Source organism: Pieris napi, chromosome 18 (assembly GCF_905475465.1).
Source record: "Pieris napi chromosome 18, ilPieNapi1.2, whole genome shotgun sequence".
NCBI lineage: Eukaryota > Metazoa > Arthropoda > Insecta > Lepidoptera > Pieridae > Pieris > Pieris napi.
Genome location: NC_062251.1, coordinates 1,033,448 through 1,058,386, shown reverse-complemented (window position 1 = coordinate 1,058,386; position 24,939 = coordinate 1,033,448). Strand labels below are relative to the sequence as shown.

General features: G+C 35.0%; 1 protein-coding gene across 2 annotated transcripts in view; it reads left to right on the top strand.

Annotated features, from left to right (window-relative positions):
• The window catches only part of LOC125058560 (1-phosphatidylinositol 4,5-bisphosphate phosphodiesterase epsilon-1-like), a 169,963-nt gene that overhangs the window by 72,142 nt on the left and 72,882 nt on the right, over positions 1-24,939 (top strand). For both annotated transcript variants that reach the window (XM_047662658.1, XM_047662657.1), the window contains exons 5-8: positions 2,326-2,471; positions 6,810-6,983; positions 23,655-23,750; positions 24,773-24,884. In XM_047662658.1, coding sequence (XP_047518614.1) covers positions 2,326-2,471; positions 6,810-6,983; positions 23,655-23,750; positions 24,773-24,884 — 528 coding nt within the window. The remainder of the gene's footprint in view (positions 1-2,325; positions 2,472-6,809; positions 6,984-23,654; positions 23,751-24,772; positions 24,885-24,939) is intronic.

The following is a 24,939-nucleotide window of genomic DNA, read 5'->3' as shown; positions in this document are numbered from 1 at the left end:
ATTATACTTAAGTTTTGACATTCGTGATACTTATTCTGGACTCTGGATTGATTAATAATCATCCTTAAATTAAGACTAAAATACATCTTGAGTCTTCATCCTTGAATCTCTTCAATAACCCACGGCGTGATAAAAGATAATTGTATCTTCACTACATAGTATAAAACAAAGTCGCTTTTTCTGTTCCTATATCCCTATGTATGCTTAAATCTTTAAAACTACGCAACGGATTTTAATGCGGTTTTTTCAATAATTAGAGTGATTGAAGAGGAAAGTTTATATGTATAATAATATCCATTAAATAGTGGAGAAATACTGTTATTTTTGAGGTTTCTAATGTGATGTTGTAAATAATTACGTAATGTAATTTAAAAGTAATGAGTGAGGAACTCGATCGAAGGCTGTGCTAAGGTCTGTGTAAATCGTGTCAACTTGGAGACCACGATCTAATGCATTACTTATAAATTCCGTATACTCAACTAGGTTAGTTGTGGTTGATCTACGTTGCATAAAACCATGTTGTGATAAAGCTATTAACTGTTCGAAGTGGTCATAAAGATATGGACACACAAGAGACTCAAGTATAGTATTAGTTAAAGTTATTCAAGTAAGTATAGTATATTCAAACCCTGCCCTGCGATTCTGTAACTCACTTTTCGAACTGACACAGCAGTTTTCGCATCGGCGGTCGCTCTTAAATTAGTCGTGAAGCAGTCATTTTATGATTTGGCATTCTGAAAAGGTGGGAAAGTTTATTGTTTATCAGAATGCCAAATCATAAAATGACTGCTTCACGACTGATTTGAGAGCGACCGCCGATGCAAAAACCGCTGTGTGAGTTCGAAAAGTGAGTTACAGAATCGCAGGGCTGGCTATGCACCAATGTATGTACGTGTGCACCAGTGAGCCACCTGCCCTTTACACTCTGAAACAAAAGAATACCATTGTGAAAATATAAAGAATTATTTTATAGGTTAACCAAATTAGTTTATTTAATTGGAGCGACCGACTATTGTGAAAATCGATTCACTGAATAATTGATGTAAATTCTTCCCATAGGGACTGTATGTGTCATGGGTTATTTTTGTGTGTTTAATATGAAATTAATATTATATACATACACTAGTAGACTCGGCCAAGCGTTGCAGTGGCTAAGGTTTATGTTATATTACATAGTAGTAAACTATTCAAGGGAAACGGTAGGAGAACTTATGTGAAAGGTAGATAGGTTATGTGAAACCTTGGTACTTTTAACACAGCGCCATCTGTTAGAATCAAATAATAAACAAATAATTGCAATAAAATAATATTGCGGGTATAAATTGAGATGTAAGCTATCCTATCTTTTAAGTTGGATCAAACTGCACACGGTGTGCAAATTTAATTTGAAATCGGTTCAGTAGTTTAGGAGTCCATCGCGGACAAACAACGTGACACGTGATTTATATACATGTATGTATATTAAGATAATAACGCATAGTTATTAAAATCTATATTTTAAATGAATGAGGGAATGTTATGTGGGGCTAAACAATTTTTGAAGTGATACTTCTTTAGGCGCATGAGGGTAAAATTTTTACGGAACGTCACGAAGATGTGCAGCGTTTTTGTCGAAGAAAAGGGAGAGACCGATTGAGAGAGAGTGAGAAGGGTGAATTACCTTATAGGAATTCTATTTTTAAAACTAAAATTTCGTAAAGAGGATTTATGAAATATTAGTATTTTATATTTTATGCAAAATAATTTATTTAAATCTCAGAAGACGAATTGTAAAATAAAATGCCACGTGTTTTTATTATGGAAGAAATAAATTTATATTAATTTTCGACACTTTTAATATTTTAATGACAATTAACTTCATTAAATTCCTAACATACTATTCTAAGTCTCGGAAATCTTAAGTTTTAGATTTGTATAATTATGAACAAGAGTTAAATATTCGTTTACCAAAGAAGTTTCACTTCAGCCCTGAGATTCTGTAACTCACTTTTCGAACTCACAGCGGTTTTCGCATCGGCGGTCGATCTGAAATCAGTCGTGAAGCAGTCATTTTATGATTTGGCATTCAGATAAACAATAAACTATAAGCTCCCACCGTTTCAGAATGCAGTCATTTTATGATTTGGCTTCACGACTGATTTAAGAGCGACCGCCGATGCGAAAACCGCTGTGTGAGTTTGAAAAGTGAGTTACAGAATCGCAGGGCTGACATGTGTTTGTACGCACACACTTTTTTTACGTACATTCCATACATGGCATTGGAGGGTGATATGGGAATCGGATTAAAGATATATAAAAACATTCAATCATTGTCGTTCTTTTCAGGTGTCTGCCTGGGTGACAGATCTGGTCCTCAACCAGGGCTCAACAGAGGAGAGAAAAGAAGCTCTCGCCTGCATCCTACGCGTGGCTCTGACCTGCTGGAACATCGGAAACTTCAACGGAGCCATGGAGATCGTGGCTGGTTTAAAGTACGTTATCTTCTTTTGTTAAATTCTCTTCCATTCTTTCCAGAATACTGGATCCGGAAATACCCTTTTGATTTTCCTTACATATAATATATTTGTTGATAATTTCTCAGTGAATAACATTGTTAATTTTTTCATAAGATGGCGCCAAAAATAATCATTTTAATTTGTTATAAGTATCAGCCCTGCGATTCTGTAACTCACTTTTCGAACTCACACAGCGGTTTTCGCATCGGCGGTCGCTCTCAAATCAGTCGTGAAGTAGTCATTTTATGATTTGGCATTCTAATAAACAATAAACTACAAGCTCCCACCTTTACAGAATGCTTTAGCTTTTAAGTTTTTAGTCTGTTATTAATATTTTTTTTGTATTACTTTAGATTAAGGTACTATATATATAATATATATATTTTTTATATAACATTTGGTTCTGCACTTCTCGCACGCATCATGTTTATTTTTTTTTTAGTTTTTCTCTTTAACTAGGGTTGCCTGGAAGAGATCGCTTATTAGCGATAAGGCCGCCGGTTGCATGCCTTATAATTTTTTTGTATTGTGTTTCATTATTTTTTTTTTGCAACGAAGTGTAAATAAATAAGCTGGTGAAGCTTGTGTTATGGGTACTAGGCAACGGATATACATACATATTATAGATAGATAGACATATAAATACATATTTAAACACCCAAGACCTAAGCACAACACCAAATGCTCAACACATCGATGTTCGTCTCAGCTGGGGATCGAACCCGGGACCCATGGATTCGCAGTCAGGGGTACTAACCACTAGACCAATGAGTCGTCAAAATGTATATATTTAGAATATGTGATATCGTTAAATGTATTTTTATTATAAATTGTAAAGATGTCTTTATAATTCTCTATCACTTACGGCACACCGAAATAAGAAGAGAAGAAGAGAGAAGCAGCATACACGTCTCCTGTAGGGGTTTCTTTCGGCCTTCAGCTGTGTAGACTGTAGGCCGGCGGAAACTACTTGCAGGTGGCGTGACAGCAAATCTGATGAAGAGGATATCCGAAGAACACTGTATGTAGAAAACTATTGGTAGACTCGTCTGCAAGATGAACATCGTGTAATTAGTTAGTTTTAATTTGATACTTGGTAACGATCTTAAAATCGGTCTCCCGAATCTGATGATGCTGATTATGCAGGAGTCTTGGGGCACCTTGATTGGAACACCTCCAAGTGATTTTTGCTGCCGGAAATGCGTCTAACTATTTAAAAAAAAAATTAAGTTTTGTGAAATGTATTGAACTTTGTAAACAATCCGCCATTTTCTACTTTTCTATTGGTTATAAGAGATGTGACATTCTCGGTAAATTAATCGATTGTTTTTTAGCATGAAAAATCGATGAATAAAAATAATCGATTTTTTTTATTCATCGATTTTCCCAGAGACTATTCGGTTTTCCGGAATGAAAGCTTTTTAGGTTTTTCTGTGAATTTTTCTCTATTTAAACCTCAGAGTTCAAGTCATAAGATTTTAAATAACAAATATAAAATAAGGGTTGATCGTAGAGGATGAAAATTAAGGGTTGTATGTAATTTTGTATGCTGTATCATAAAAAAATAAAAACATTTTTTTTGGGATGGTCACCCCTTAACACTTAGGGGGTTGAAAGATGGTAGCCGATTCTCAGACTTACTGAATATGCATAAAAATTTCATAAGAATCGGTCGAGCCGTTTCGGAGGAAAAAACATTGTGACACGAGAATTTTATATAGGTATTCGATAATGTAGACGATATCTCGAACATTATAAGATTTATCTCAGACAAAACTAAAGGCTTTCGCACGCGTCCGCCATTTGTAACATGAGATGTCAATTACTTTGCCTCTATGTTGAAGATATTCTAAAGATAAGTCCTTTGAAACGTCATTCCTTACACAGTAATGGCGTCAGCTGAAAAGTTTTAAAGTCGATTTACATTTAAAAAATGTGTGCGTGTACTAGGTATACACACGTAAGAAGTGAAACTTCTTTATGACCTTATTTTTCGAAAAATGATCTACTATATGCAACTTTACAAAAATTGGTTAAATAAAGTTATATTAGATAAAGTTTAACAAAAGGCTTTTATTATCATAGACATGAATACAAATATTTCATTTTAACTTATTACTGTAATACTATGTAGTACTAAGATTATTACAGAATTTCATTAATTGTAATAGAATTATTAATATTACTATCATTGTTATCGTTATTTTAAATTTTTGTTACTAATGGCTTCGAATCTATTCGGATCAACCGTGGTAGGGACAAGAAAAAGATGGCGCCTAACCGAAAAATGTGACAAATGCGTGTAAATTTTTTCCAACGCCGATAAAGAAGTTTCACTTCAAAAGATGGCGCGTAACGGAAAAATGTGACGCGTAACGAAAAAATGTTACACTACATTTTTTTCCAACCCCGATAAAGAAGTTTTACTTCAAAAGATGGCGCGTAACGGAAAAATGTGACGCGTAACGAAAAAATGTTACACTAAATTTTTTTCCAACCCCGATAAAGAAGTTTCACTTCAAAAGATGGCGCGTAACGGAGTTACACAACAAGTTTTTTTTATAGCTACTGGTTTGTTCGTCATTCTCCTAATTTATTAATTTTGTGCTGTCATCACATGTGTGTCATTCCTTAATAAATAAATATACACATACATATATGTTTCCTCACGATTTTGTCCTTAAATTTGTGCGCATTTAAAGAATTGCACAAAAAGTGCATTGGTACTACCCGTATTGGAACCTACGACCTCGTTGATAAAAGTCGCACGCTGATGCCACTATTTTACGTAGTTTAATATTATTAGTCTGTGCGGAAACTGTCAAGATGTTTCACAAATTGTTGACGGCCTTCAGGCACGGTGTCAATTTGACAGGTGACAGCTGTCACTGTCACTTATACTCGATAAAACGCGCTGTGTGTACCTACAATACTTTTGTTATATCAAATGTCAACGTAAAATTGTAAAAACCGTTAGATTGTAATCTATTTCGCGAGATTATAAACTGTCGAAAGATTGTGAACCTCAACGAACTGCTTACAATTTAACGTATTATTATTCGGTAGTTATAAGAAATTGTTGGAAAGTAAAATTAATCTGTAATTGACCAAAGAAGTTTGAATGATAACTAAGTTAGTGTAGTACAATCTACCGAATAATAATACGTTAAATTGTAAGCAGTAAGCTGAGGTTCACAATCTTTCGACAGTTTATAATCTCGCGAGATAGATTACAATCTAACGGTTTTTACAATTTTACGTTGACATCAACATAACTAAATGCTGCGTCGTCAAACCTCTTGACAATTCTCTATCCGCACATACCATTAATACATAGTAAATGTATAGTAATGGTATATGTGTGTATAATATAGAGTAAATGTAAATTTAGAATCAATCGACGACTCATTGGTCTAGTGGTTAGTACCCCTGACTGCGAATCCATGGGTCCCGGGTTCGATCCCCGGCTGAGACGAACATCGATGTGATGAGCATTTGGTGTTGTGCTTAGGTCTTGGGTGTTTATATATGTATTTATATGTCTATCTATCTATAATATGTATGTATATCCGTTGCCTAGTACCCATAACACAAGCTTCAGCAGCTTAGCATGGGACTCAGTCAATTGGTGTGAATTGTCAAAAAAAAATTAACATCTTTTCTCTTGACGTTCATAAGTGTACTTGTTTACCTATATCAATAAAGTTATTTACAGAAAAATACATATTTTTAAGTCGAATTAAGAAGTAGACATGGGGAGAAATTGGCTGTGCCAAAAATCAATCTGGAACTGTTTCGTAAAAACACCTTTTGTATGGCAATTAAAGTTTACAATAAATTAGCAAAAGAATTAAAAGATCTTCCGACTAGAGTCTTTAAAAAGCGACTTGGTGTATTACTTTTGGAAAAAATTTATAATTCAATTAATGATTATTTGCGTGAGAGACTGTAGTTGATATAAATTGAATACCATATGATATGTACGATACAAATAACCATTCTATTGCAAGAATACAATATATAATATATGGTACAAAAATGTGTAAGGTGGTACAATCGTCAGTTCGCATATTCTGCCACACAATGGCGCGCAAATTTGTCTTTAAAGGAATTTTACATTTTACATTATTAGTCATATAAATTGGTCAGTTCTTATATTATTTGTATCGTACATATCATATCATTATTAAATTTATATCAACTACAGTGTCTCACATAAATAATTAATTATTAAATAATTTTTTTTTTTAATCCAATTTCGTATTTGAACATCTCTCCAACCACTACTGAACTTAACGATAATTTAAATTTCAGGTCCCATAAGCTGAAACCATTCTGGCTCATCATATCAGACGAGCCAATACCAGCTCTGGATTTCCTCTCTGCTGCGCTGCTGTCAGCAGAGTACGAGAGAGCCCTCAGCCGAGCGTTGGCAATGCCTGAGTGTCGACTGATACCCTTCTTTGGTGCCTTCTTACGTGAGCTTAGGTAAGAGAAAATAGTAGAGTTTTATAGCTGTATTTACAATGTATACTGCGGATGCTTAGATAATTAAATGTTAAAAAAGCTCTTCTGGACTATATTACTGCCCTGCGATTCTGTAACTCACTTTTCGAACTCACACAGCGGTTTTCGCATCGGCGGTCGCTCTCAAATCAGTCGTGAAGCAGTCATTTTATGATTTGGCATTCTGATAAACAATAAACTACAAGCTCCCACCTTTTTAGATGAGAAGCGTGCTTCTCATATCTGAGGTCGTAGGTTCGATCCCCGGCTGTGCATGGACTTTCTTTCTATGTGCGTATTTAACATTTGCTCAAACGGTAAAGGAAAACATCGTGAGGAAACCGACATGTCTTAGACCCAAATAGTCGACGGCGTATGTCAGGCACTGGAGGCTGATCACCTACTTGCCTATTAGATTTAAAAATTGATCATGAAACAGATTCAGAAATCTGAGGCCAAGACCTAAAGAGGTTGTAGCGCCATTGATTTAATAATAATAGCAATGGCGCTATCTTTTTTGGTCTAGGTGTCAGATTTCTGTATATTGTAGGTGATTGGTGCCTGACAGACGCCGTCGACTGTTTTGGGTTTGCGGTTTTCTCACCATATTTTCCTTCCATAAAAGTCCATTGATGAACAGCCATCGACCCCATGGATGATAGTCACTGTGTAATCTATATGAATCAATAAAGCACTTGAAGGCCGTCACGCTGACACGGCGTTTCCCAACAAGCTTCCCAAAAGCACACACAAAGCTTCAAGTGTGTCAAAATTTATGGAAAGGTGATAGTTAAGAGAAGAATATCTATATATATAAAAGAAAGTCGTGTTTGTTACAACACTTATAACTCGAGAACGGCTGGACCGATTGCCATGGTTTTTGATTTGTTGGATTTGTTTCCGTCCCGAATAGCAGAATAAGCAATAAAATATCGGATAAGTTATCGAATAACAATAAATAAATTAATTAATTTACGAATGCAAAAACCATATGGTGCCATCTGTTGACAAAAATACGCATCATTTTACGTCGAATTCGTGTCAGTTCAAGAAATTCCGATCTTGAGGTGAATGAGGAGATGCATAACCATGCTTTGATCCTGATCAAAAGATGTTGGATATCAGAAAGTGCTTAACATGCAGTATCGCCATATTGACTCTAGAGAGAAGATGCCTAATGTGTAAAACTGCCATTCTTCTTTCGCAATGGCAAGCAATAAAACATTTCTGTATTTGCAAAAAAGTTGTATTAATGTAATACTTAACATTAATGAAATCCTAAAATAAGTTAAATTAAAGTAACAACGATACAATATAAGGTTCTAGGGCGGAACGAAGTTAGCCAGGTCAGCTAGTATAAAATAAAGAATACATCAAAAACTCAAAATATCTTTATTCAAGTGGGTAACCAAGTTCACTTTTGAATTGTCAAGTTAAATTAATTGTAAATTTACATTTACTACCAGTTCGCAAGTCAAGGGCGTAGAGCGGGTAAGAAGAACTGGCAAGAAACTTTCCGCCACTCTTTTTAATCGCCAAGTATTGTCATACAAATTGTTTGAACTGGAGCAAATCAATCCCAAGGATTAGGATCATTTAAGTATTCCTCGAATTTATAAAACGCTTTACTGATTAATTTCCGTTTAGCGAGGGCTTTGAATTTATTTAGTGATAATTCTCTAATTTGGCTTGGGAGTTTGTTGTAAAAACGAATACAATTTCCATATAAGGAGTGGTTTATCTTTTGGAGCCTGGTTGGTCGTACACTCAAATTAGTTCTATTTCGCGTATTATACTGGTGAAAGTCACCATTTTAAAAACAGCATCATTTAGAATTACTAAGCAGATGTTACAATCAAAATAAATAAACTTAAGTGGAAATGTGGTGCCCACATGGCAAGAGAAACAGAAGTGGAGCAAGTATTTAACTGGTACCCAAGGTACAATAACGAAAGAGGAAGAATGAGAGGGATATGTCACCGTAAAATTGTAAACACCGTTAGATTGTAATCTATCTCGCGAGATTGTAAACTGTCGAAAGATTGTGAACCTCAACGAACTGCTTACAATTTAACGTATTATTATTCGGTAGATTGTAATCTATCGAAGTGAAACCGTCAAATTGTGAAACGGATCGCACCTCCACGCTGATTGGTTGAACGGAATATGCCCGCCACCATATTTGTTTGTTAATTCGTTTGTTGTCGCATGTAACTTGATTGTTTTGATGAATGTAAATTGATGTCGTGTTGAAAGTAGAATTAGTTATATGAAATTGTTGGGAAGTAAAATTAATCTGTGATTGACCAAAGAAGTTTGAATGATAACTAAGTTAGTGTCGGAAATGAAATGAAAGAAAATTTTCAATAATTTTTCACTTATAATACCACAAGAGCTTCAAAATTATCGGATATTTCCCGATAGGTTCGTTGCAAACAATTAATATAGTCGACTTATAGTCGTCATGACGACTATATTTGTTTGCAGGGAACCTTGAGGGAAATGCCCGATAATTTTGAAGCTCGTGTGGTATTCGGGGGATTATTTTTCCGACCCAAATGTCGGCCAATAGAATTGCACCATGAGACGAAATGTACAGTTAACAAATAAGAATTTCATAATGAATAAAACAACTACTTAATACTTTTCTTGAAGCAACGACCAGAGAAAATTTTCAGAAAAAATTATCAGTATAATACCATGTAGGTTGTACCACGTGACGTCGAATGGTGCAATTCTATTGGCCGATATTTGGGTCGGAAAAATAATCAAGATTATTTTAAAATTTTCGGAATCGTGAAGTATAGTAATTGAAACGTGAAGTTTGACATCAATTATGTTATTAAAAAATATTAATATACTAACCTAACCTAACCGAATAATAATACATTTATTGGACAGCTCTGGCGCATTAACAACCGTTCAACCAATCAGCGCGCGAGATGCGATCCACAATTTGACGGTTTCACTTCGATAGATTACAATCTACCGAATAATAATACGTTAAATTGTAAGCAGTACGCTGAGGTTCACAATCTTTCGACAGTTTATAATCTCGCGAGATAGATTACAATCTACCGAATAATAATACGTTAAATTGTAAGCAGTACGCTGAGGTTCACAATCTTTCGACAGTTTATAATCTCGCGAGATAGATTACAATCTACCGAATAATAATACGTTAAATTGTAAGCAGTACGCTGAGGTTCACAATCTTTCGACAGTTTATAATCTCGCGAGATAGATAACAATCTACCGAATAATAATACGTTAAATTGTAAGCAGTACGCTGAGGTTCACAATCTTTCGACAGTTTATAATCTCGCGAGATAGATTACAATCTACCGAATAATAATACGTTAAATTGTAAGCAGTTCGCTGAGGTTCACAATCTTTCGACAGTTCACAATCTCGCGAGATAGATTACAATCTAACGGTTTTTACAATTTTACGTTAACAGATATACCAGATTAAGGAATCAGTGCATACAGAGGTGGGGTTTTGGAGCTGGCCTTTGCGACAGAAAGGCAAATAGATATTTAAATAGATGAGATGGTAATATAAATTTGTTTAAGTGTAAAAGTATCTGAATTAAAACGCTATTATTATTATTATATTCGTCACTAGCAAACTCGGCGAACTCCGTTTCGCCACCAGGTGGCTTCGTTTTATGTAACATTTCGTTTGGTGATCCCGCTTTTCTGTTGAAATTTTTCCTGAATTTTCTTTGCTATAAACTTCACGGAGCCCGAGACCTTTCCAACTAATGCAAAACCGTGGAAATCGGTTCGTGCGTTCTGGAGTTATAGCGTCAGGAAGGAAAACCCGACTTATTTTTATATAGTAGATGTGGAACATGATGTAATGGTTTCAGCTCCTTACAAACATTATGTAAAACAAAAAATGTTGGCTATAAAAAAAGAGTAGCGGAGAGTTTATTGCCAGTTCTTCTCCGCTCTACGACCATGATTTGAGAACTGGCCCTAAATGTAAAATTAGAAGCATTTAATATGTATTTCTTTATTGACGTTCATAAGTGTACCTTAATGAATTAATGATTTTGAATATGCAAGCAAGCAAGTATTTAATTAGTTAAGAGGCGTCACCCATAACTTTGAATCTACTAAAAAGCTACGTGATTTCAATAAAATCATTTCTAGACAAGACCCTCTCCAGGCTCAAGGGTCATGAACTCTATGATCTGTCTAAGCACAGTCAAAGTCACTGACTTTTTAAATGAATCAAAAATATCAAAATTCAATAAAAAGTTTAAATAAATAATTAAAATATGTTTATTATGAAATATAAGATACAGGTATCACTTATTCCACGTCATTAAATTTGAATTTGACATCCCTACTCATCGGCAAAGAAGACAGAGGGTGTAGGAACGAAAAAGCCGGCTTAAAAAACTCTCGGTACTCTTTTAAAAGCTAATCTTTAACCAACACTTATTTTAAAATAAATATCGCAAATTAATTAGAAGTAGCCTGTCTAGCACTAGTCCCAGGCCCTTTTATCAACTAGATAATCGTTAATAGTAAGCCTTTTTACACAGATTTTCTTTAAAACATTTCTTAAATTTATTAAAAGGCAGAGATAAAAGAGCCTCTGGGATTTTATTAAAGAAGAGTGTCCCTTTTCCCAAAAAATAACTAACTTTAGATAGTCTAGTACGGGGAAATTGCAGCCTGCGTTTGTTCCGAGTATTAACATTGTGCGTATGTTCTATTCTAGTAAACTTATCACTATTTTTGTATACATACATAATATACAGTAAGTAGTTTGTATACTACATGAACTGTTTAAATTATTAAATAAATAAATTTCCAGCGAGCATTCTGAGTTTTGAGAACAGGAAAAAGGTACTGGGGGATCTGGAAAATACGGTGAAATATATAAGAAGCAGACCAAGCGTTGCTGTGGCTAAGGTTTTTGTTATACAGTAGAACCTCGATAAGATAAAGTCCAAGGGAAACACAAAATATTTTATGTTATAGAGGTTTTAAGTTATCAAGGTTCTATGTCAGGTAAAGGCTAATATAGAGGTATGTACATGTTTCTATGTACCCTTCCTCCCATTTTTACTTGAATGCATCAGAAGGATGAAAAATTAAATATGTAATCATATTTATTCACATTACTTACATTACATAAAAATAAAACAACAACTAAAGGTTTAGTCTACTTAAAAAAATCTGTGATTTTCTTTTGTTTTAAAAAATTCACTGTTTCTAAATCGATTTGATTTTCAATGACAAATAGAGAGGAGAATACATTAACACATTAACTTATGATGCAAGTAAGTCGTTGTCACAAAGCTAACCGCCGCAAAGCTTTGAAGAATTTAGATAAAGCAAACAATAGGTAATGTATTGTTTACGTTAACAATACATTAGTAAACACGTGCAAGCAATAAATACCGAAACCATTTGTTTTGACACTCTTATAAAATTACTCATTCACAAACAATAATTTTATGTTATAGAGGTTGTGGAAACATTTCTTTTAGTTACTGAGGGCCTATACAGAGATAATTTATTTACGTTATAGAGGTTGCGTATTTTAAGTTATAGAGGTTTTGGGCTCTGATGGGAAGGGAACATAGTATTTTTTGAAGTAACAGAGGTTTTTATGTTACCGAGGTTTACGTTATCGAGGTTCTACTGTATTACATAGTAGTAAACTATTCAGTTGAAACGTTAGGAGAACTTATGTGAAACGTTGGTACTTTTAACACAGCGCCATCTGTTACAATTGTATCAAATAATAAACAAATATTTTGCAATAACATATTGCGGGTATTATATATTGAGATGTATGCTATCTTTTAAGTTGGATCTAACTGCACACGGTGTGCAAATTTGATTGATATCGGTTCGGTAGTTTAGGAGTCCATAGCGGACAAACAACGTGACACGTAATTTATATATTATACTAGCAGATCGGCCAAGCGTTGCTGTGGCTAAGGTTTTTGATATAATAGTAAACTGTTCAAGGGAAACGGTAGGAGAACACCAGTCATGGGGATCACCATGCGTTTTTGGTGGTTATGCCATTAAATTGTTGCTTATGTGAAACGTTGGTACTTTTAAAAGAGCGCCATCTGTTAGAATTGTGACTATCAAATAATAAACAAATATTTTGCAATAAAATATTGCGGGTACAAATTAAGATGTAAGCTATCTTTTAAGTTGGATCAAACTACACACGGTGTGCAAATTTGATTGATATCTTTTCGGTACTTAAAGAGTCCATAGCGGACAAACAACGCGACACGTAATTTATATATATTCAAAGATTCATAGAGAAGTAAGGAAGGGGATGACAGGTCTGGGCGTTACTGCATACGATTTTTTGCGTTTTCTGAGAAGATTTACTATGGCAATATATATATATTTTTTTACCATAGGAAAGTAGAGATTTCAACGAACTGAAAGCACACCAACTTTTTGAAAAAAGCTGAAATTTTGACGTCAGAATTTTCGATTGAAAATTAGGATGTTTCTTCGATATTAATTCAAAATAAGGTGAACAAATAAATATTTTTAATCAAATAAATTACAGTGTATTTGGGAGATAGAAAGGTAAGTTTTCACCAAATTTTGTTAAAAAAAAAATATTTTTGTTAAAGATAAAAATAAAAAACCAAAAACTTGGTTTTATGAATTTTTCACATAAATTTTGAGGTTATGTGAAAAATGTGTGAATACAAAAGTTCTAGATCTTTTTATTACCTCAAACTTTGCCATTTAACTTTCTTCGATAGGACTTTTAGTTTTGCCGGAAATCTAGATAAACCGTTTTTTACCCTTAAAACTTCCCCCCCACCCCTTCCCGACCTCAGATCGACCGTAATTTATTTTTCCTTTCATTTTGATCATATTCCCCTCCTTTTCTAATGGGTTTCATCCTACTGTAATTTTATTTGGTTTCAAAAATTATCGGCACTGGTCTATTTAGAATGTAGAAATTAAAAAATTGACATTTTTACCCGAAGTCAACAGATTATCACATCATGAGCACTCAAATCTTGCACAGAATAAATCGCGAAAAATCATTTCCACGAATTTTCCTCCGTCTTTGTAGGGATTTATACAGAGCTGTTATTGCGTTTTGCTTTTAAAACTAAATGCTTTGTGTCTTAAAGATGTAAGTGATAGTATACACACAGATATATTTCTCGCAATTCAGAATTTGTATTTGTGTCTAGTGATTTTTAAGTGTAATTTATTAAAACTGGTTACATAGTTTATTATTAAGCTGGCGTTTTTATTGATACTACCACCCATGGGCACTCTCAATGCGAGGGGGCACGCGAGTGCGTTGCCTTTTAAGAATTGATACGCTCTTTTAAAGAACCTCAATTCTTTGGTTCGGAAATACTTCAGTGGGTTCCACATAATGGTGGTCCAAAAACTGCCTTCACCTGTTCTATTAAAAAAAACACCAGTTTTTTTTACTATTTTCTTCGTAAAGCCTTTTAACGGTCACATCCAGCTGGTAGAACTAATTTTGTTTATTAACTTAAAAAATCTCTAACAATCTTACCCAACATCTTCACCTGTCCCATGCTCAGAAAGTATTCTTCTTGTACAACAGTAGATTAATTATAAAGTACTAGTAGACTCGGCCAAGCGTTGCTGTGGCTAAGATTTTTGTTATATTACATAGAAGTAAACTACCAATCCCAACACCAAAAGCATGGTGCTTTTTTGGTGGTTATGCCATTAAATTGTAGCTTATATGAAACGTTGGAAATTATTTTGATAAGGATCAATACCTAGGTACGAATAAAGAGCCTTTTCTAGCGGTGGTATTTTAATAAAAAAAAATTAATAAAAGGACGCTTGTGACGTAACTATAAAAGATAGAGACATGCTGTCGTGACAATTTTAGTTTAATTATAGATAGTGATGTGTCCTTAAAAAATTGTCATACATCATTTTGTTCTATCATTAATAGTTTTCGCAGCGCACACGATTGAAGGAAGTTTTTTGTTTATTTTTTTACACCTTGGGTTAGATTATTCAAGTTTTAGTAAGCATCCCTAATTTTTTTGAAAATGAATTATAGCCTATGTCACTCGAGAATAGTGTAGCTTGCCAACGGTGAAAGAATTTTTGAAATCGGTCCAGTAGTTTCGGAGCCTATTCTTTACAAGCAAACAAAAAATCAAACCTTTCCTCTTTATAATATTAGTATAGATTATGCGGCCATTAGCGTCCATGCGTCTGGTTGTCTCTCTCCCTAAAATATGGCGAGGGGGCCGATGGCCGGCCATGCGTCATACTCGTGAACGGGTGCTACTTATGGTGACTGGTCGTACTTGAATTCGTGTATGCGGTGATGTTAGTTATTTCGACTATGTATTTGCGTGTTGTTCCCACGAGAATGTAAGTGCGTGCTCCTATTTCACCATGCCTCCTGCTGATGGAGGAAAAATATTTGTTTTTCATTAATTTTATTATTATATATTACTTAAGATGCCATGTGGAACATGGTGTAATGGTTGCAGCTCCTTACAAACGTTGTGTAAAACAAAAAACTTGGCGATTAAAAAGAGTGGCGGAGTATTTATTGCCTGTTGTTCTCTTCCGTTTTACGCCCATAATTTGAGAACTGGCAGTAAATGTAAAAGTAGAAGCATTTAATGTATATTTCTTTGTTGACGTTCATAAGTGTACATTGTGTTACCTATATGAATAAATGATTTTTGACTTTGACTCTGATCCACTTTCTCTTTTAACTAGACATCCTTTTATTAAGGTTATCAAGCTGCTAGCGTAAGACAGTCAGTAGATAAGCTCCATTCAGTAAATTTAGATAATAGCCTAAATATTAGCAGGCTATTGCGACGAATTGGTATTCTTCGAAAACACTGGAAATGTTTTATAAATGTCACCGTAAAATTGTAAACACCGTTAGATTGTAATCTATCTCGCGAGACTATGAACTATCAAAAGATTGTGAACTCAACGTACTGCTTACAATTCAACGTATTATTTTTCGGTAGATTGTAATCTATCGAAGTGAAACCGTCAAATTGTGAAACAAATCGCACCTCGCGCGCTGATTGGTTGAACGAAATATGCCCCGCGCCAACATATTTGTTTATTAATTCTAATGAATGTTAATTGATTGCAGTACGTTGAGTTCACAATCTTTCGACAGTTCATAATCTCGCGAGATAGATTACAATCTAACGGTGTTTACAATTTTACGGTGACATAAACGACAATAAAACTCATTAACAAATTTTCATTGAAGTGTCGCGAGTTATGTAACGTTAGGTTCGTAAAACATATACATACACATACATATGTGGGAGAAATAACGTCATTCTATTGATATGAACATCGGCATTAGCTTAGTGGGCGTTATGTGGTTAAAGTACGAGCACAAAAGACGCGAATTTAGATTTCCTTTTAACACTACAAATAATGCTTTAGCTTAAATAACGAGCAGCTTGCACCGATCTCACTTTTAATCACATAGACCCAACTCGGCCAACCTCTCATCACCACTTCAATGAATACTCAATCAGTACTGCGTTCCCTGAACGTACTGTCCAAAGTCAAGATGCTCTGCTCTGATTGGTCGTAACAATAGTCGTTAAGTAACGATTCTAAATTATGAAACAATTAAATAATAACAAAACAAATCGAATCAAATTAAATTATGATTCTTAAAAGTAATAGAAGGAATCTTACTTATTAATCAAAGTAACAATCAAAATCAACGGTCCATTGAATCGATCAGAACATTTTTGAAGTTATACTTCTTTTAGCGCGTTAGGGAAAAATGATGAGAGTAATTTTTACGATGCGCACACACCGTCACAAAAAACCGACACCGTGAAGTTAGCTTTAGTCAACATTTTAGTTTTTTCTATTGTTAGTGTCGTTTTTTCTACAAACGTAGAATGAAATATTTGAATAGATTTTTATCTTCTTACGCCAAAGAAGTATAACTTCTAACGCGTGTACATAAGTACATACACGTTTTTTTTTAAACTACATGTATACACACAAAAAATTAACTTACATTCTTAGCTAATAAATTGTAAAAAAGTTTTGCTTAATAAACGAGACCTTTCGTTTTTCTCACACTCATAAATTGTAATAAAGCGTGTGTTAGAGCAAGATGGGGCCACAGCTCACAGCTCGGATCTCGCCAGGAACACTTAAAGTGTTGTTTCCTGGAAAAACAATAAGCCGCTTTGGAGACATATTGTGTCCACCCAGATCTCCCGACTAAGCCCCAGCCTTGCGATTCTGTAACTCACTTTTAGAACTCTCACAGTGCTGTGAGTTCTGATTTGAGTGCGACCGCCGCTGCGAAAACAGCTGTGAGAGTTCGAAAAGTGAGTTACAGAATCGCAAGGCAGCTTACCTTTTTTCATGGGGTTATCTCAAAGCAAGAGTTTTTGATACCTCTCTTACGAATTTTGAGCAGTTGACTAAAATAACGATAGAAGAGAGTCGAGGAGACGTCTTGCGGCGTGTATCTGCAAATTCGCTAGTCCGCTTTGAAGAGTGAATAATTCACCGTGATGGAAGACATCTTGACGGTGTAAAATTCCGTACATAAAGTCCGCACTAATCTATATATATCTATATAAAATTCTCGTGTCACAATGTTCGTTCCCATACTCCTCTGAAACGGCTCGACCGATTCTTATGAATTTTTTTATGCATATTCAGTAAGTCTGAGAATCGGCTACTATCTATCTTTCAAACCCCTAAGTGATAAGAGCTGTCCACCCCAAAAAAACTCCTATTTTTCACTCCTCTACGATCAACTCCTATTTTTTATAATAATAGATAGTTATTTTTGTTGAACTAAAAAAATGTTTCCTAGAAGTAATATACATGGCACAACAAAGTTTGCCGGGTCAGCTAGTCTATATACGTATATATAAAAATGTTATGTTGGTTTGTGTGCACTTCAAAAACTCAAAAAGTTCTGCACCGATCGAGCTGAAATTTTAGCATGATATAGAATCCGCATCAAGGATTGTTTTTATCTTTTTTTTTTATTTTCCACAAGTATTGCAAAATTAAACTTATATGAAATGTTTTCTTTGTTTTGTTTCTCATTTCTTTCTTTCAGCAATTCAATCACAATGTGCCACAGCAAAGCGTGGCAGTGAACAGCCTGCCTTGCGATTCTGCAACTCACTTTTCGAACTCTCACAGCGGTTTTCAAAGCGGCGGTCGGAAAAGTGCGGAAAAGTGAGTTACAGAATCGCAAGGCAGGTAGTACATTTTAATTTATAGCAGTTATAATTTTACAAATATAATTTGTTTTTGTATAAATAGTTAAAATATAGACACAAAAGTGTCACTTAGATTTAACAACCCTTCAATAAGACTAGCTTTTTGGTAGCGTCGCAACCCCACTACTTCTAATTTGTGTATGTTCTTGTTTTAAACAATTAAAGTCAAACTCAAACATCTTTATTCATATAGGTAAACAAGTACACTTATGAACGTCAAAAAAGAAGTTAAATTAATTGTAATATTACATTTACTACCAGTTCGCTAGTCAAGGGCGTAGAGCGGGCAAGAAGAACTGGCAAGAAACTATCCGCCACTCTTTTTAATCGCTAAGTTTTGAGTCATACAAATTGTTTGAACTGGAGCAAATTCCAAGAATTAGAATCATTTAAGTATTAGTCAAATTTATAAAAAGCTTTATTGATTAATTTACGTTTAACGAGGGCTTTGAATTTATTTAGTAAATTCTCTAATTTCGCTTGCTTATAATTGAATCGAATATAATTTCCATATAAGGAGTGGTTTATCTTTTGGAGCCTGGTTGGTCGTACACTCAAATTAGTTCTATTTCGCGTATTATACAGGTGAAAGTCACCATTTGTTTTAAAATCGTTTCTATTTTTAAAGTTATACTTCTTTAGGCGCGATATGAAAAGTTGATGAGAGTGAAATTTTACGATGCGCGCGCACCGTTACACAAAATTATCAGTATGAAGTTGCCCACTAACGAATTCTTTTTAAACCAGCCGGGCGCCGAGCGTGCGCGAGCGAGATGGGAATAAGACAGTCTACAAGTAAAAAGAAATAGAATATGCGTGAAGTTAGAAGCTATGCCAAGAATTTTGAATGACCATAATGACCTTTGTAGTACCTTTTAAACAAATAAAGGGGTTTTAATTATTTTTTTTAAAGAAATTTAGCAATACTTTTTTACAAAGACCTATTGTTACTTAGTTAAAAGGTTATGAAACATACCTAGTTATTAAATTGAATGAATAATGTAATAAAATAATAATTATTAATATTAATTAATAATTGATATTATTAACGTTAAATATTTATTATTAATTATTTAATATTTTAAAAAAATAAAGAAAGCCAAAGAAGTATAACTTCTTACGCGCGTACATAAGTACACGATAGTGTTTAAGCACTTAGACACTTAGCTTCAAGTGTTTCAAGCTTTAACATCCCACCACCGAAGTGAACTCGCGCATAGACAATTATTCAGCTCTATACAGATATTAATCATAGAAACACTTTACACACGAACGACCCCACACATACGTCTGTTGTTTTTTAATTACTTCCATAGTTGCGCCCCTCATTACTCACTAATTATTATAATTACCTTAGTGACGTAATAATAATTGAACCCTCAAAGGGTTGTACTAACCAGCGCTGGTATTGTTTTTAAAGAACAGGGGCAGGTGGATCACCTGATGTTAAGTGTCTATGGATACTCTTAATGCCAGCGGGCTCGCGAGTGCGTTGCCGGCCTTTAAATAATTGTTACTTATAGGACAGAGGGAAAACGGGCATGCGGCTCATCTGATGTTACCGTAATACCACCTAGGGACACTCAATGCTAAAGGGATCGCGAGTGCGTTGCCGGCCTTTTAATAATAAGTGCGTGTAGAATAGGGGGCAAACGGGCAGGAGGCTCATCTGATGTTACGTAATACCACCTAGGGACACTCAATGCTAAAGGGATCGCGAGTGCGTTGCCGGCCTTTTAATAATTGTTGCTTATAGGACAGAGGGCAAACGGGCATGCGGCTCATCTGATGTTACGTAATACCACCTAGGGACACTCAATGCTAAAGGGATCGCGAGTGCGTTGCCGGCCTTTTTATAATTGGTGCTTATAGAAAAGGGAGCAAACGGGCAGGAGGCTCATTTTATGTTAAGATCAACCACCTATGGACACTCAATGCTTATGGGATCGCCAGTGCGTTGCCGGCCTTTTAAGAATTGGTCCTTATAGGATAGGGGGCAAATGGCCAGGCTTTCGTTAAAAATTCGTGTTTGCGTTCATACCCACTAGAAGTATGATTAACCTGATTATTTTTCCGACCCAAATATCGGCCAATAGAATTGCACCATTCGACGTCACGTGGTACAACCTACATGGTATTATACTGAAAATTTTTTGTGAAAATTTTCTCTGGTCGTTGCTTCAAGAAAAGTATTAAGTAGTTGTTTTATTCATTATGAAATTCTTATTTGTTAACTGTACATTTCGTCTCATGGTGCAATTCTATTGGCCGACATTTGGGTCGGAAAAATAATCCCCCGAATACCACACGAGCTTCAAAATTATCTGGCATTTCCCTCAAGGTTCCCTGCTTGCAACGAACCTATCGGGAAATACCCGATTATTTTGAAGCTCTTGTGGTATTATAACTGAATATATTAAATAAATTTAAAATGTATTTTAATAACTCACTACGTCCCAAGTTACAATTAAATAAGTATCGCAATACAGCGAAGAAATGCCTCTATTAAACGTCTTTCACAGGGACCAACTTCTTAAATTTGTTTCAGTTTTCTATATATAATTAAAGTGAAACTTTTATTACATCGTCTCAATTTTTTTCGTCTGTGTGTTGCATGTCGCGTGACGATCGGCCGCGGAGTAGGGATAAAGTGAAAGGCGCTCGTCATAGTAGCCAAGGCCAATATGGCGGTGCCTATAGTTCGCAGCAGTTGACCGTGTAGTGTAGTACTATTATTTAATATGTGTATATAATCTAAATAATTGTTAAGTATTATGTATGTCGTACTATCTAAGACAGAGTTCAATATAAATATTAGTTGGAGACTTTATCTACTTTTATTATTTCCTATTATCATTCCAATTTTCCAAGTATAAAATTAAGATTGATAAAGCAATTTTTATACCCTTAATGGAATATTATTCCAAAAAAAAATATTGGTTGTTTGTAAAGTAGGTTTACGATCGAGATGTTTACGTGATAACGTCTTATTGGTGATATAAGTTTTTGGGAAGTAAGGAATTAATAATAATAATAAGTAAGGAAGATAACAATTTTTTCAAATTTTAAATTACATCTATCGTTTTATTCACACTTTTGATGATAAATTTCGGATGTAAAATGACAAGTTTACTTATTCGACTATGATATACATTTTTCTTCATACATTCACGGAATGACTGGCAGCGCTCGAGATGAGACGGGAGATCGGTCCGTCTCTCTCTCGTTATACCTGCGATCGCGCTCGTGAGGTTTTGGTGTGACACAAGTTTCTGAACATGTCACCCGACTAAAACGATTTTAAAGACGTTATCACGTTAAAAATTTAGTTAAATTTCTAAAATGTGAAAAAAAGTTTCACTTTTACCGTGGTTTCATAAAACCACACAATCCTTTTTTTTTAAATTATTATTATGTAGGAATATTGTAAATACTATATACAGTGTAAATTATATATAACGACTCTCAAGAGACTGTGCAATCGTGCATATTTTGTCATTACAAAGTGTTGTCGATAGAAAGAAGAAAAATCTTTAGAAAAAGAAAAGTTTATTTCATGTGTTAGTAATTACATAAAAAGCAATTCTTTTTTGAACGCTATTGCGTATAGTCTGTTATTTTCGTCTGTCTTTTGCCGTACCAGTAATTATATTGTAATTTTATTCATATTTCGTTTAGGCGTGATAATGCAATCGAAAACTGACAGTCAATTTAATTACGGGCTAGGACAAAACAAAGTACATAGCTTCGCAGTATCAACTAATTTCGCCAACTTAATCAGTACTTTTTGTATGTACAGCCCTGCGATTCTGTAACTCACTTTTCGAACTCACACAGCGGTTTTCACAGCGGCGGTCGCGCTCAAATCAGTCGTGAAGCAGTCATTTTATGATTTGGCATTCTAATAAACAATAAACTACAAGCTCCCACCTTTTCAGAATGCCAAATCATAAAATGACTGCTTCACGACTGATTTGAGAGCGACCGCCGATGCGAAAACCGCTGTGTGAGTTCGAAAAGTGAGTTACAGAATCGCAGGGCAGCTTGCCAGCCAGTGGACTCTGAAATATGTGTTTAAATTTCTATGTATTAACTAGGAGTATAGTCAGGAGTATCTGTATATATGTAGTGTGTGTATGCATACTGCACTACATAACTAAATATAAGAGAGGGGGAGACCTAAGAACCTAACACATAAATTGTGAATATATAAATAAGTATAATATACTCATATTATGATGTACCAAGAGACCTAAGGTAACAGACGGAGCCCTGCTAGGATCAGTGGTTCAAGGTGGTGGGATTATCCCAAAGCTATCGGGCATCACCACGATTAAGGGCTTGCAAAACTTCGCCACTTTGAGAGGAAACGGGAGTAAGACAGAGCAATATTCAAATTTGATTTATTGTTATGGTCTATGATCCCGGTATATTTTTTTTTTTAATATTAATTAAACATACTCTGGACTGAAATTTGCTAGGCAACCCATATGGATTATATTTAAAGACATATTAAATAAAATATAAAATAAGTTTCATTAAATAAGCATCTCGGTGGAAGTCGTTGTATATCGGGATCTTATACTATTATATCTTACTACCTACACCTATTCCCACATACCTTATTGTGAGCTGTTGGTGTTGCATCATCAGCTGATTGGAACAGCCACGTGAGCCGTGTCAGCATCGGAACAGGCTTTCAAGGCAGTTTTTGCCGCCCACCACCACTATGTGGAACCAGCTGCCCACTGAAGTATTACCGAACCAATTCGACTTAGGGTCCTTCAAAGAGCGTACCAATTCTTAAAGGCCGGCAACGCACTCGCGAGCCCTCTGGGATTGAGAGTGTCCATGGGCGGCGGTATCACTTAACATCAGGTGAGCCTCCTGCCCGTTTGCCCCCCGTTCTATAAAAAAAGGCTAGATTGTAATGTTCCATGATGTCTCAGTTAAGACACATGTTTAAAAAAAACAAAACATAACCATAATTGTATTATTCATCATTAATACTATTTTTCTAAATAAATAAATAAAATAAATCAGTGGCGCTACAACCTCTTTAGGTCTAGGCCTCAGAGTTCTGAATCTGTTTTATTATCATTTTTAAATCTAATAGGCAAGTAGGTGATCAGCCTCCAGTGATACACACGCCGTCGACTTTTGGGTCTAAGACATGTCGGTTTTCTCACGATGTTTTCCATCACCGTTCGAGCAAATGTTAAATGCGCACATAGAAAGAAAGTCCATTGGCGCCCAGTCGGGGATCAAACCTACGACCTCAGGTATGAGAGTCACACGCTGAAGCCACTAGGCCAACACTGCTCCTTTTCTATTATTCGCCAAAATTCTAAATTAGTTTGTGTTGTTAACAGGGAAATATTAGCGGCGACACCATCTCTCACAGGAAATTCTGTCGCTGCAACTCCAACACACAGAAGAGATTTTAAAAGGGAATCAACAAAAGACAGGTAAGAACTTAAGTATTAAAAGCATTCATGGGTTTTTTTCTACAAACGTAGAATAAAATTTTTCAAACGATTTTATATCTTTTTACGCCAAAGAAGTATAACTTCTAACGGGTGTACATAAGTACACACACGTTTAACGTTATTTTTTAAGCTTGAAATATATCTATATATATAAAAATGAAACCCGTTTTCCGTTGTCACGACATCACATGAAAACGGCTCGACCGATTTGTCTGATTTTTTTGTTGTGTTTGTAATTGTCAGGAGAAGGTTCTTATAAAGGAAAAAAATTGCGCGGAAAATTAGAAAATTCAAGAATACTTAACCACCATACAATTCGAACTTTTTGGAATGTGAAACGAAATGAATATCGTTCAAAATAAATGCTTCGATCGGAGTTATTATATTGATAATATAATAATATGCGAGCCAGAAAAACAAACAAAGAATGTTGTATAACATAAAGCATTAGAATAATAAACAATTTGTTTCTGAAATATTTTTTAATTCATTATACCAATTTGAAATCAATATTCATAGTTAAGACAGGACAACGTCTGTCGGGTCCGCTAGTAGTTATATAAATCTGTGTTTGTTATTAAACAGCGCCTACACGACTGGTCTGTTTTTTATGAAATGTTTTGTGTATTCAAGTGGATTCAGGAATGTTTTTTTGTTTACGTACAGCCTTGCGATTCTGTAACTCACTTTTCGAACTCTCACAGCGGTTTTCACAGCGGCGGTCGCGCTTAAATCAGTCGTAAAGCAGTCATTTTACGATTTGGCATTCTGATTTGGCTGTGAAAACCGCTGTGAGAGTTCGAAAAGTGAGTTACAGAATCGCAAGGCTGGTTCTTCCCTTAACGAATAAGTATCGCAATACAACTAGTAAATGCCAGCAATAGGTACACTCCCACAGGGACCAAACTTTTTACAAATATTATTATTACTATGTAGTTTAAGAATATTGTAAATACTATATATATATGAAAAAAATTCTTATAAAGCTCCTTCCTTTTTAGAGGATCGTTAAAAAGAGATAGCAGACGTGACAGCAGTAAAAGGAACGAGCAAAACACAACAAGTCCATTACGGGAACAGCGGGAGTCACGGAGCGAGCCTGCCAGGCAAGTGGTAAGCATAGCACAAGCTTCATCAACCCATAGAAACAGTCACAGCATTTGAATGT